This window comes from Solea solea, chromosome 14, assembly GCF_958295425.1.
Source record: "Solea solea chromosome 14, fSolSol10.1, whole genome shotgun sequence".
In the NCBI taxonomy this organism is placed as follows: domain Eukaryota; kingdom Metazoa; phylum Chordata; class Actinopteri; order Pleuronectiformes; family Soleidae; genus Solea; species Solea solea.
In genome coordinates this window covers 140001-153784 of record NC_081147.1, presented here as the reverse complement: position 1 = coordinate 153784, position 13784 = coordinate 140001, and the positions used below count along the sequence as shown (strand labels likewise).

Here is a 13784-nt window from a genome sequence, read left to right as displayed (position 1 = left end):
CAGCTTTAACTCAGGTTTAACTCTGGTCATTATCCAGATAACTTCAGCTTTAACTCAGGTTTAACTCTGGTCATATCCAGATAACTTCAGCTTCAACTCAGGTTTAACTCTGGTCATTATCCAGACAACTTCAGGTTTAACTCAGTTTTAACTCTGTTCATTATCCAGATCCTTCAGGTTCAACTCAGTTTTAACTCTGTTCATTATCCAGATAACTTCAGCTTTAACTCAGGTTTAACTCTGGTCATTATCCAGATGACTTCAGCTTTAACTCAGGTTTAACTCTGGTCATTATCCAGATAACTTCAGCTTTAACTCAGGTTTAACTCTGGTCATATCCAGATAACTTCAGCTTCAACTCAGGTTTAACTCTGGTCATTATCCAGACAACTTCAGGTTTAACTCAGTTTTAACTCTGTTCATTATCCAGATAACTTCAGGTTCAACTCAGTTTTAACTCTGTTCATTATCCAGATAACTTCAGCTTTAACTCAGGTTTAACTCTGGTCATTATCCAGATGACTTCAGCTTTAACTCAGGTTTAACTCTGGTCATTATCCAGATAACTTCAGCTTCAACTCAGGTTTAACTCTGGTCATTATCCAGATAACTTCAGATTTAACTCAGTTTTAACTCTGGTCATTATCAAGATAACTTCAGGTTTAACTCAGGTTTAACTTTGGTCATTATCCAGATAACTTCAGGTTTAACTCTGGTCATTATCCAGATGACTTTAGGTTTAACTCAGTTTTAACTCTGTTCATTATCCAGATAACTTCAGGTTCAACTCAGTTTTAACTCTGTTCATTATCCAGATAACTTTAGCTTTAACTCTGGTCATTATCAAGATAACTTCAGGTTTAACTCAGGTTTAACTCTGGTCATTATCCAGATAACTTCAGGTTTAACTCTGGTCATTATCCAGATGACTTCAGCTTTAACTCAGGTTTAACTCTGGTCATTATCCAGATAACTTCAGCTTTAACTCAGGTTTAACTCTGGTCATATATAGATAACTTCAGCTTCAACTCAGGTTTAACTCTGGTCATTATCCAGACAACTTCAGGTTTAACTCAGTTTTAACTCTGTTCATTATCCAGATAACTTCAGGTTCAACTCAGTTTTAACTCTGTTCATTATCCAGATAACTTCAGCTTTAACTCAGGTTTAACTCTGGTCATTATCCAGATGACTTCAGCTTTAACTCAGGTTTAACTCTGGTCATTATCCAGATAACTTCAGCTTTAACTCAGGTTTAACTCTGGTCATATCCAGATAACTTCAGCTTCAACTCAGGTTTAACTCTGGTCATTATCCAGACAACTTCAGGTTTAACTCAGTTTTAACTCTGTTCATTATCCAGATAACTTCAGGTTCAACTCAGTTTTAACTCTGTTCATTATCCAGATAACTTCAGCTTTAACTCAGGTTTAACTCTGGTCATTATCCAGATGACTTCAGCTTTAACTCAGGTTTAACTCTGGTCATTATCCAGATAACTTCAGCTTCAACTCAGGTTTAACTCTGGTCATTATCCAGATAACTTCAGATTTAACTCAGTTTTAACTCTGGTCATTATCAAGATAACTTCAGGTTTAACTCAGGTTTAACTTTGGTCATTATCCAGATAACTTCAGGTTTAACTCTGGTCATTATCCAGATGACTTTAGGTTTAACTCAGTTTTAACTCTGTTCATTATCCAGATAACTTCAGGTTCAACTCAGTTTTAACTCTGTTCATTATCCAGATAACTTTAGCTTTAACTCTGGTCATTATCAAGATAACTTCAGGTTTAACTCAGGTTTAACTCTGGTCATTATCCAGATAACTTCAGGTTTAACTCTGGTCATTATCCAGATGACTTCAGCTTTAACTCAGGTTTAACTCTGGTCATTATCCAGATAACTTCAGCTTTAACTCAGGTTTAACTCTGGTCATATATAGATAACTTCAGCTTCAACTCAGGTTTAACTCTGGTCATTATCCAGACAACTTCAGGTTTAACTCAGTTTTAACTCTGTTCATTATCCAGATAACTTCAGGTTCAACTCAGTTTTAACTCTGTTCATTATCCAGATAACTTCAGCTTTAACTCAGGTTTAACTCTGGTCATTATCCAGATGACTTCAGCTTTAACTCAGGTTTAACTCTGGTCATTATCCAGATAACTTCAGCTTCAACTCAGGTTTAACTCTGGTCATTATCCAGATAACTTCAGGTTTAACTCAGTTTTAACTCTGGTCATTATCAAGATAACTTCAGGTTTAACTCAGGTTTAACTCTGGTCATTATCCAGATAACTTCAGGTTTAACTCTGGTCATTATCCAGATGACTTTAGGTTTAACTCAGTTTTAACTCTGTTCATTATCCAGATAACTTCAGGTTCAACTCAGTTTTAACTCTGTTCATTATCCAGATAACTTCAGGTTTAACTCAGTTTTAACTCTGGTCATTATCAAGATAACTTCAGGTTTAACTCAGGTTTAACTCTGGTCATTATCCAGATAACTTCACGTTTAACTCTGGTCATTATCCAGATGACTTTAGGTTTAACTCAGTTTTAACTCTGTTCATTATCCAGATAACTTCAGGTTCAACTCAGTTTTAACTCTGTTCATTATCCAGATAACTTTAGCTTTAACTCAGGTTTAACTCTGGTCATTATCAAGATAACTTCAGGTTTAACTCAGGTTTAACTCTGGTCATTATCCAGATGACTTCAGCTTTAACTCAGGTTTAACTCTGGTCATTATCCAGATAACTTCAGCTTTAACTCAGGTTTACCTCCTGTGATGATGTTGTCATGATGTTTCAGGAGAAAACCGGTTCCGCTCTCCTCTCGAGTGGGACATGGTCGGTAAGAACTTGTTCGCCATGGCGGTGGAGGGCGTGGTTTTCTTCATCATCACCGTCCTCATCCAGTACAGGTTCTTCATCAAGCCCAGGTACACACACAGACACACACACAGCCACACAATCACACACACACACACACAGAAAATGACAAATACGAGCTAACAAATTGTGTTGGTATTTTCATCCCCTTCGTGTGTGTGTGTGTGTTTGTCTCTGTGTGTGTGTGTGTGTGTGTGTCTGTGTGATTGTGTGTGTCTCTGTGTGTATGATTGTGTCATTGTCTGTTTCTGTGTGTGATTGTGTGTCTGTGTGTGATTGTGTGTCTGTGTGTGTGATTGTGTGTGATTGTGTGTCTGTGTGTCTCTGTGTTTGTGTGTGTGTCTGTGTGTGTGTGTGTGTGTGTGTGTGCAGCTCCGTCAGTAAACTCACTAAACTTGGTCCACTTGGTGAGGAGGATGAGGACGTGGCGCGTGAGAGACAGAAGATTGTCCATGGTCTTGGACATGGAGACATCCTGGAGCTGCGGCAGCTTACTAAGGTGCGTGGCCACGCCCTCGCAGTGATGTCATCAGTGAGGTCATCAGTGTATGAATCATCATGTGTTCCTGCAGGTGTTTAAGAGGAAGCAGAAACCGGCCGTCGATCGACTGTGTGTCGGGATTCCACCTGGAGAGGTGAGACTGACCACGCCCACAGCGACCACTAAACCCCGCCTTCAGTACAGCAAAGGTTAACTCTGGCCATTTCTCAATACTCAAGTAAGCAAGTATGTACTTGCTTACTTGGGAAGTATATACTTGAGAAGTACGGGAGTACACAAGTATGTGGTTGTTTCTCAATACTCAAGTATGCAAGTATGTATGTATTGTTCTGCTGTTTGAATGGTGGCTGGCGCCAAGTGCTGCAGCCTCATTAGCGCCACCTACGGTGTTGATAAATGAACATATGAAATACTTTTTAACCTGTCCTGTCCAGTACCCAGGACATGTAATATGATTGACTGCATGCCTTTTGGTGTCGGACAGATTTAATATGTGCAGGACGAGTCTGGGATACTCGGAACTGCAGTATTTTTATTTATTCGTTTTATGATTATGTGTTGCGGGCAGCCGGACCGGACAGGGGGACAGGGAGTGGACTGACAAGGGGATGGGGAGTGAGCGGGGAGGAGGAAGGGAGGGGGAGTGAGAGAGAGTGAGAGAGAGAGAGAGAGAGCAAGGTGGACAACAGTATAATACATGGGTTAGTACCATTAAATTGAAATTATATAAAGTAGACAGAACATACCTGATAAGACAGAACATAGACAACTTAAAGGTGACATAGACCGGAAGCTCCAATTAACGCTGCGTTTGTGTGTGTATCTGCGTCATTACCTCGTTTATGAAACCCTAAAGTTTCAGAACAATATATATATATATATATATGACGTGTACAAATGTATACTACTCTACATATCTAATATTTACATATTATATATAAATACAGATACAATGACCGTGCAACTTTAATATAAATCTAACATTCAAAGTTCAAATAAATAAAACATTAATAATATACAAACCTTCAAACTTTCAGGTCAAAACGTTTCCATTAAAAACAAAATAACACGTCAACAACAAATCTATGGATCACACCGAGCATCTAATGACAGCGACGTCATGATGTCATCAGGACAGGCCGAGGTCACGCTGCCCTCTGCTGGGCACAGTGAGCGCCGAGCGTCCGCAGAGGCGGAGCTTATCACCTCTGCCAAACTATAAATACGTCATATCTTCATACACAAACCACATGTTTGAATTCTAAATGACTCATTTCTCGCCTCAAATGATGTTAAAACTTTGTTCCGGGACACAGAAAAAGATTTATTTCAGATTTATATTTCTATTATCTGCTGCTATGCTCCGCCCAAATGTATTCTGGGATACATGGCCATCGCAAGTACGCTTAAGTCACCTCCGATGCATACTTGGTCAAAATGGGCGGAGCGAGAACATTTCCGGGTTTGAGAACCGTCCTCGCTGTTCGCTTACTTGAGAATTGGAACAGCACTTGGACTGAGGCTGATGACGGTTTCACAAGTACGGGAGTACGCACAAGTACACACAAGTACACACAAGTACGCACAAGTACACAAGTACACAAGTACGCACAAGCACACAAGTACGCACAAGTACACACAAGTACACACAAGTATGGATATTGAGAAACGGCCTCTGTGTGTGTGTGTGTGTGTGTCACAGTGTTTCGGCCTCCTCGGTGTGAACGGAGCAGGAAAAACTACAACCTTTAAGATGCTGACCGGAGACACAGGGGTGACCAGTGGAGAAGCCTTCCTGGCTGGGAAGAGGTGAGGTCAAAGGTCACAGCTGGTCCCACAGATGTTTCACAATAAAAGCCTTGATGGAAAAAAAATGAAAGGAATTAGGGAACAGATACTCATGCTTTTACTTTGAAGTAGTACAGGATGTGTTGGTATTAACAAGAGTGTGTGAGTGTGTGTGTGTCTCTGTCTCACCTGTCTATCCTGTCCCTGTCTCACCTGTCTCAGTATCCTGAGGGAAATAGATGAGGTCCATCAGAACATGGGTTACTGTCCTCAGTTTGACGCCATCAACGAGCTGCTAACAGGAAGAGAACATCTGGAGCTGTACGCCATACTCAGAGGTGTCCCTGAACACCAAGTCTGCCATGTGAGTACACACTGTACTACACACTGTACTCATACTGCACTACACACTGTAATACACACTGCACTACACACTGTACTACACACTGTACTACACACTGTACTCATACTGCACTACACACTGTAATACACACTGCACTACACACTGTACTACACACTGTACTACACACTGTACTACACACTGTACTCATACTGCACTACACACTGTAATACACACTGCACTACACACTGTACTACACACTGTACTACACACTGTACTACACACTGTACTCATACTGCACTACACACTGTAATACACACTGCACACTGCACTACACACTGCACTACACACTGTACTACACACTGTACTACACACTGCACTACACACTGCACTACACACTGCACTACACACTGCACACTGCACTACACACTGTACGACACACTGTACTACACAGTGCACGACACACTGCACTACACACTGTACTATACAATGTACTACACACTGCACGACACACTGTACTACACACTGTACTACCAACTGCACTACACACTGTAATACACACTGCACGGCACACTGCACTACACACTGTACCACACACTGCACTATACAATGTACTACACACTGTACGACATGCTGCACGACACACTGTACTACACACTGTACGACACGCTGCACGACACACTGTACTACACACTGTACTACACACTGCACTATACAATGTACTACACACTGCACGACACACTGTACTACACACTGTACTACACACTGCACGACACGCTGCACGACACACTGCACTACACACTGTACCACACACTGCACTATACAATGTACTACACACTGCACTACACACTGTACACAGTAGCCGATCCAGGGACTGGACCCTACGGAGTGCGCGGTCGACGGAGGATATGACTCCGTCGACCGAACGCTTCGGAGGACCCGGAAGTCAAGCACTGCGAAGGAGTCCTCCTCTCCTCCACCCTCCATCTCCCTCTCTCGCTTCATGTCCTTCCTTTTTTTGTGGCACCTGCACCTCCTCCTCCTCTTCATCTTCCTCCTCTTCCTCCTCCTGTCGTCCACCCACTGCTGAACTTGGCCCTGGTCTGTCCTCAGGGATGGAGGAGATAAGGACAGGCTTCTGTCCCTGCACCTGTGGACATGTGGACAGACCAGGGCCAAGTTCAGCAGTGGGCTTCACACTCACTCGTTCCCCTGAGCCTGAAACAGAGGATCCTCCTTCTGTGCACATGATGATGATGATGATGATGATGATGATGATGATGATGATGATGATGATGACGACGACGATGATGTCATGTGTTTGATTGACAGGTGGCAGAGTGGGGGATCAGGAAGTTGGGTCTGATCAAATACGCTGACAAAGCAGCAGGAAGTTACAGCGGAGGAAACATGAGGAAACTGTCCACCGCCATGTCTCTGATCGGAGCTCCGCCCGTTGTCTTCCTGGTAACTCCTCCCCCTCCTCCTCTTCTTCTCCACCGTCTCAGCATCTCTGAATGAATTCCATGGTCTTCCTCAGTGGACTGATCAGAGAGCAGCTCAGCAGCATGGCACACACACACACACACACACACACACACACACAGGTGTTAGTCAGGTGACACAATGCTCCTCCTACTTCTTCTAACCTTCACACTTTGTTTCCTCTTCCTTTGGTCCAACCTCTTCCTCGCTGTTGTCATGGCGACAGGACGAGCCCACAACCGGCATGGACCCTAAAGCTCGCCGCGCTCTCTGGAACTGCATCCTCAGTATCATCAAGGAGGGACGCTCTGTGGTCCTCACCTCACACAGGTGAGACACGCCGAGGACACGTGTTTTTTTTCTTCTTTCATTTAACTTTTTTCACTCTGAGACGACGTCAGCTGATCTGTGTCACATGATCATCTGTGTGTGTGTGTGTGTGTGTGTGTGTGTGTGTGTCAGTATGGAGGAGTGTGAGGCTCTGTGCACCAGGATGGCCATCATGGTCAACGGCAGGTTCAGATGTTTGGGCAGCGTCCAACACCTGAAGAACAGGTAACGCACAAACACACACACACTCTCTGCCTCTGCCAGTGTGACATCATCATCATCATCATCATCATCATCATCATCCTGCACAGGTTTGGTGATGGTTACACCATCATCCTGCGGGTCGCAGGTCACGACCCTGACCTGGTTCCTGTGATGAAGTTCATCGAGAGCGAGCTGCACGGCAGCACGTTGAAGGAGCGTCATCGTAACATGCTTCAGTATCAGCTGCCGTCCTCGCTCACCTCGCTCGCTCACATCTTCTCCGTCCTCGCCGACAACAAGGACACGCTACACATCGAGGACTACTCCGTCACGCAGACCACACTCGACCAGGTAACCGCGCCGCCGGGACGCCGTGTCGGGTGACAGGGCTGATGGGAAAATTGACTTCCTGTTTGTCGTTGCAGGTGTTTGTGAATTTTGCGAAGGACCAGAGCGACGACTATCACTCCAAAGACAACGCTGTGAGACACAAAGACGTGTCCGTGTCCGTCCACGTCCCCGCGCTCAACACTGGCGCCGCAGAGGGCCACGACCACACGCTGACAGAGAGCGTCATGTGACAACCTGAAGACCTGACCCCTCCCCCCCCACCGGATTTTAGTGGGTGGAGTCACCTCCCGCCTTATGCCAGTCAATGCAAGTGATTTTTTGTCGCAGCCGCTGACCTGTGACCTGTGACCTGTGACTGTTCTCCGGCCGCTGACCTGACTGTGTGTGTGTGTGTGCGTGTGTGTGCGTGTGTGTTTTTTCTGGACTAACGATGAAGAATCTGAATCATTTCAAACGTCCAAAGACGCGACTGAAAATCAGTGTTTTAAAAAACCTTTTAGATTTTTTTATTTATGTTTAAATGTAATCTGTTTCCTGTTGAACAGCCAATCACAGCGCTCCATGTTGATTTGACAGATTTGTTCGTGTGGGTGTGAAACAGTGAATGACCTCATCGGCTCCTCACACTACAGTATTGAACGGTGATCAGCTGATCATTGATCCTCACTCATGTTTGTTTTTGTGTCTGAGCTGCGACCAGCAGGAGGCGACACTGACACCAGCAGCACTTTGTTTCTCTTTGCACTGATGATGCCATGATGATGTCATGATGATGTCATGTGACAGCAAACGCTGATGGGAAAAACTGTTACTGACCCTGAACAAGTCTCATTAAAGGAACCAAATCTACTGAGTCTGACTTTATCCAGATAACTTCAGGTTTAACTCAGCTTTAACTCTGGTCATTATCCAGATAACCTCAGCTTTAACTTCAGGTTTAACTCTGGTCATTATCCAGATAACCTCAGGTTTAACTCTGGTCATTATCCAGATAACCTCAGCTTTAACTTCAAGTTTAACTCTGGTCATTATCCAGATAACCTCAGCTTTAACTTCAGGTTTAACTCTGGTCATTATCCAGATAACCTCAGCTTTAACTTCAGGTTTAACTCTGGTCATTATCCAGATAACCTCAGCTTTAACTTCAGGTTTAACTCTGGTCATTATCCAGATAACCTCAGCTTTAACTTCAGGTTTAACTCTGGTCATTATCCAAATAACCTCAGCTTTAACTTCAGGTTTAACTCTGGTCATTATCCAGATAACTTCAGGTTTAACTCTGGTCATTATCCAGATAACTTCAGGTCATAGACAGTTGATTACTTTGTCCACCAGGGCCAGTTTTTCAGCAGCTGTTCATGTGGAACAGACTGTCTCTCTCTCTCTCTCTCTCTGTCTGTCTGTCTGTCTGTCTCTCTCTCAGCCTGGTACAACAGTAAACAATGAGACAAAGGTCTGTGTGTTCTCTGGAGGCGGAGCAGAACCACTGCACGGTTGTTCTCAGTCTGACAGGAGTTTCCAGGCACGTCTGACACCTTCCAGGAGTTTCCAGGCACTTTTGACACCTTCCAGGAGTTTCTAGGCACTTCTGACACCTTCCAGGAGTTTCCAGGCACATCCGACACCTTCCAGGACCCTGCACAGGAGCATGGAACCAGAGCATCTGTCCTCCACCTCTCAGCAACAGCAGCAGCTTCATCTAAGGAAAAAGGTGAAGAGGAGTTTTACTGATTTAAAGGGACAGAACAGGTCTTTAGACGCTCACTGTAAGTAAAAGCCATGGCTGTGAATGGCTGTCTGTGTTGTTATATCCCATAATAACCACCTCCATCACTGCGTTCTCATGTCTTATTTTGTCACTTCAGTGTTCAGATTGACCTCAGTGACACAAAGTGACCACATGAGGCAGCAGAGTTTATTCATATGAACTCTTTATCCAAAGCGGGTCATGTGACATGATGACGTTGTTCCTGCAGTACATCATCATCGTCATCATCATCATCATCATCATCATCATCATCACATGCTGAAACTTTTACATTATACGGTTCAAGTTTCAGTCTCTTCATAGCTTCTCCTTCTGTGTGGGCGGAGTCATCACTTCACTAGTGACTTTTTTTTAAAAATAGGAACATACAGACATATTTAGTCATATGGTTATACAGATTAATACAAAGTGCATATCAGAAATACACAAAACAAGTAATACAAACTACATATATACCAAATAAAAAACCTAAAAATAAATAATGCAATTTAAATAAATAAATAGATAAACACACAAAAAGAAAAGCCATAATGTCTTAAATAGGGGCTACGGAGAATAATTCATGGAAATACAGCAATGTGCGCTCGCACACAGAGGATAAAGTATCTATGTACAGATTGAATTCAACTGTGAAACTGTTCATGTTAGGAAGGATTTAGAGAATCGTGCTTTATGAATATTGAATTTGCCAATTGCAAGAATGAGATTTGCCATGTGATTTAAAGATCTGTTGCTACAATTCCATTCAGTGACAATATCCTTTGGGGCAATTGCTATGACATGACCAGTCCTGTTCTGAATAAACTTCTCTACGTCTCTCCAAAAAACTAAAGAAAAGGGGCAGTGATAAAACAGATGTAAAGTCGTTTCTGGCTCAGTTTTGCACTTTAGCATCAATGTCAACACATTTGGAAAGGATTGTGTTACACGGGTAAATATGATGTAAGATTTTGGAAAGAACTTCTCTGATTTTATTCCAAACACAAAACTGAAAGGGGCATAACCACGCTTTGCGCCACTTTATATGATCAAATTGTGAATAACAGAAAGATTTGCTTTTGGGTGAAATCTTGTTCTAGTTTTGAATCTCTTTCCTTATATGTTTGTTTGTACACTTTACATCTGCTAATGATGTAAAGAAGGCACCAAGGGGACATTTCATTCATTCAATTATGCCTGTGGGAATAGCTGGCATTACAGAAATCAACTCTTTATAAATGATAGGAAAAGATTTCATTCTTAGAAATGGTTCATAACTATAAAGATGACCTTTATTATCAAACAAAGCAGAAACATACATAGATAATACCCCTTTCAATCCAGGCCTCCTTATATAGACTTTTCTTGTTAACAGTAATATCACTGTTATTCCAAATAAGAGTTTGATGTGGTGAAAAGTTGTGAACATAGCACACTTTCCAAGACAATAAAGCCTGTTGATGAAACTTTAGAAATGGAGTAGTTACATCCCACTAGAAATATTAAGCCACCTACATTTTGAAAGATATTATAATGGTATAAAATTCCATAGCGATTCCGGACATTCCAAACATTTCTGAAGCCATTTGATCTTAAAGGTGCAATATTAACTAATCTAATCTAAGACGCCCAATCCTCCTTCTGCTCTCTCTAAAGTGAGAATTTCTTTTTTGAGGTAATGTCTCCTATTTTTCCACACAAATGTAATAAATAAATGATTGATTTCTGTGCAGAACATATCACTAACAAAAGTGTCATGACCTTTTGAAATGTGAACACCAAGATATTTAACACATATTATGTTTAATATTCCTAATATTCACAGGACTATTAAACATAAGGTTCTCTTCAGTCTCATTTAAACATACAATTTCACTTTTGTTGATATGAAGTTTAAGACCTGAAGCTTCTGAAAATGCACCAGTTGCTCTGAATGCACTTTGTATTTGCCCTTTATCCCTTAGAAATAATACTGTGTCATTTTGATCTCTCTGTTAAAGATGGTCAAACCATGAATATCGGGGCTATGTGAGATATTTAACAAAAGTTCAATCACAATCAAAAACGAACAACAAGAAATAGGACATCCTTGGCGTACAACTCTTGAAATGTGAAACCTTTTGGAAATGCTGGGATATAAAATGACGTTTATAACAAACCAAAGAATCGGTAGAAAACTGAGCAAGTTCTGGTTATTTACAACACATGTTATGGGGTTCTGAATAAATCAACTCATGTATTAACAGAAATGAAAACATCAAAAAACTACAAAATAAAAAGTTCGACTCAGGAAACAGCGCCATCCTGTCATTGGTCTTCACTCAGCGGTCGCGGGCGGTACGGCACCTGCTGCTCCGTCTTTCTCCGGACTCTAATTGCGCATGCGCAATGACATGAATGGCCGCTGCACCTGACGGCCGAGCAGGAAGTGTGGCGGACAAATCCTGGACCGTTAACCCCGCTCGGTGCCTTCGTGTCATGTTCCGCGGGCCACAGGACTCCGTCTGACCGTCCGCACTGTCTCCGCTCCGGTCTGAGCCTCCGGGAAGCTCCGGTCCTCCCCCCGCCTGTCGAGCTGCAGACCCTGCTGCTGCAGAGCTCAAGCCCGGTGAAGCTCCGTGAAGCTCCGTGACGCTCGTCCGCCCTGAGTGCAATGGGATGCTGCGGTAGCACGGAGGTAAGTACGGTCCGGTCCGGTCCGGGCCGCGCTAGCTCCAGCTCCCCGGTGCTCGACCGAAGAGCACCGGGCCGTGTTTGTTGTTGTATCGGTGCCGGAGCTCAGAGGCCCGGGCTGGGATTAGAGCCAGGAACCGTAATCCAATTAGCTGCTGCCGCTGGAGAGAGGCGGGACACCGGGGACTGAGAGCGGAGGCTCGGTGAGGACGAACCGTGTGAGCCCCTCCGTACTCATGAGTGTGTGTGTGTGTGTGTGTGTGTGTGCGCGTGTGTTTCAGCGGACAAAGAGAGAGTGGAGGCCGCTGGAGGACAGAAGCTGCACCGACCTGCACTGGTTCCTGCTCTTCACTGTCTTCTGCGTCGGCATGGTAACCACCGCCGCCATCTTTACTGTCCTCTGCAGAGGGAGAGGGGGGGGGGGGGGGGAGGGAGGGAGAGAGAGAGAGATTGATTAAATACCTCAGAAAGTCAGGACATTTTGTATATGAATGTTGTTGTTGTTGTCTGTTAGCTGTGTCTTGTCGTTCTGTCTTCTTGTCTTTGTGTCTTCTTATCTTTGTGTCTTGTCGTTGTGTCGTCTTGTCTTCTTGTAGTTGTGTCTTCTTGTCGTTATGTCGTCTTGTCTTGTAGTTGTGTCTTCTTGTTGTGTCGTCTTGTCTTGTAGTTGTGTCTTCTTGTTGTGTCGTCTTGTCTTGTAGTTGTGTCTTCTTGTAGTTGTGTCGTCTAGTCGTTGTGTCTTCTTGTCGTTGTGTTTTCTTGTTGTTGTGTCGTCTTGTCTTCTTGCCGTTGTGTCTTCTTGTCATTGTCTTCTTGTCGTTGTGTCGTCTTGTCTTGTAGTTGTGTCTTCTTGTCGTTGTGTCGTCTTGTCTTCTTGTAGTTGTGTCTTCTTGTCGTTGTGTTGTCTTGTAGTTGTGTCTTCTTGTAGTTGTGTCGTCTTGTCTTGTAATTGTGACTTCTTGTAGTTGTGTCGTCTTGTAGTTGTGACTTCTTGTCGTTGTTTCGTCTTGTCTTCTTGTAGTTGTGTCTTCTTGTAGTTGTGTCTTCTTGTCTTGTAGTTGTGTCGTCTTGTCGTTGTGTCTTGTCGTCGTTGTGTCTTCTTGTCGTTGTGTCGTCTAGTCTTCTTGCTGTTGCGCTTCTTTTCTTTGTGTTGTCTTGTCTTCTTGTCGTTGTGTCGTCTTGTCTTGTAGTTGTGACTTCTTGTCGTTGTTTCGTCTTGTCTTCTTGTAGTTGTGTCTTCTTGTAGTTGTGTCTTCTTGTCTTGTAGTTGTGTCGTCTTGTCGTTGTGTCTTGTCGTCGTTGTGTCTTCTTGTGGTTGTGTCTTCTTGTCTTTATGTCGTCTTGTCTTCTTGTCTTTGTGTTGTCTTGTCTTCTTGTCGTTGTGTCTTCTTGTCGTTGTGTCGTCTTGTCGTTGTGTCTTCTTGTCGTTGTGTCGTCTAGTCTTGTCGTTGTGTCTTCTTGTCGTTG

At 43.3% G+C, this 13784-nt stretch overlaps 2 protein-coding genes across 13 annotated transcripts in view; both read left to right on the top strand.

Moving 5' to 3' along the window:
* LOC131472677 (phospholipid-transporting ATPase ABCA1-like) overlaps positions 1-8746 on the top strand; it is a 29763-nt gene extending 21017 nt beyond the window's left edge. For both annotated transcript variants that reach the window (XM_058650075.1, XM_058650074.1), the window contains 10 exons: positions 2818-2947; positions 3270-3396; positions 3470-3532; positions 5102-5208; positions 5410-5551; positions 6860-6994; positions 7239-7342; positions 7475-7567; positions 7654-7897; positions 7972-8746. In XM_058650075.1, the coding sequence (XP_058506058.1) occupies positions 2818-2947; positions 3270-3396; positions 3470-3532; positions 5102-5208; positions 5410-5551; positions 6860-6994; positions 7239-7342; positions 7475-7567; positions 7654-7897; positions 7972-8127 (1301 nt within the window). In that variant the 3' untranslated portion in view covers positions 8128-8746. The remainder of the gene's footprint in view (positions 1-2817; positions 2948-3269; positions 3397-3469; positions 3533-5101; positions 5209-5409; positions 5552-6859; positions 6995-7238; positions 7343-7474; positions 7568-7653; positions 7898-7971) is intronic.
* A 102-nt stretch (positions 8747-8848) lies between these two features.
* Positions 8849-13784, top strand: part of slc44a1b (solute carrier family 44 member 1b) — a 24377-nt gene continuing 19441 nt past the window's right edge. For 10 of the 11 annotated variants that reach the window (XR_009242120.1, XR_009242119.1, XR_009242118.1 and 7 more), the window contains exons 1-2: positions 8849-9608; positions 12599-12688. Coding sequence is in view for 4 of the 11 variants with exons in the window: in XM_058650082.1 (XP_058506065.1) it covers positions 9546-9608; positions 12599-12688 (153 nt within the window). In the remaining 7 variants the exon portion in view is untranslated. Of the gene's footprint in view, positions 9609-12049; positions 12322-12598; positions 12689-13784 lie in introns of those variants that run through there. The other variant, XM_058650078.1, reaches the window with a different exon arrangement.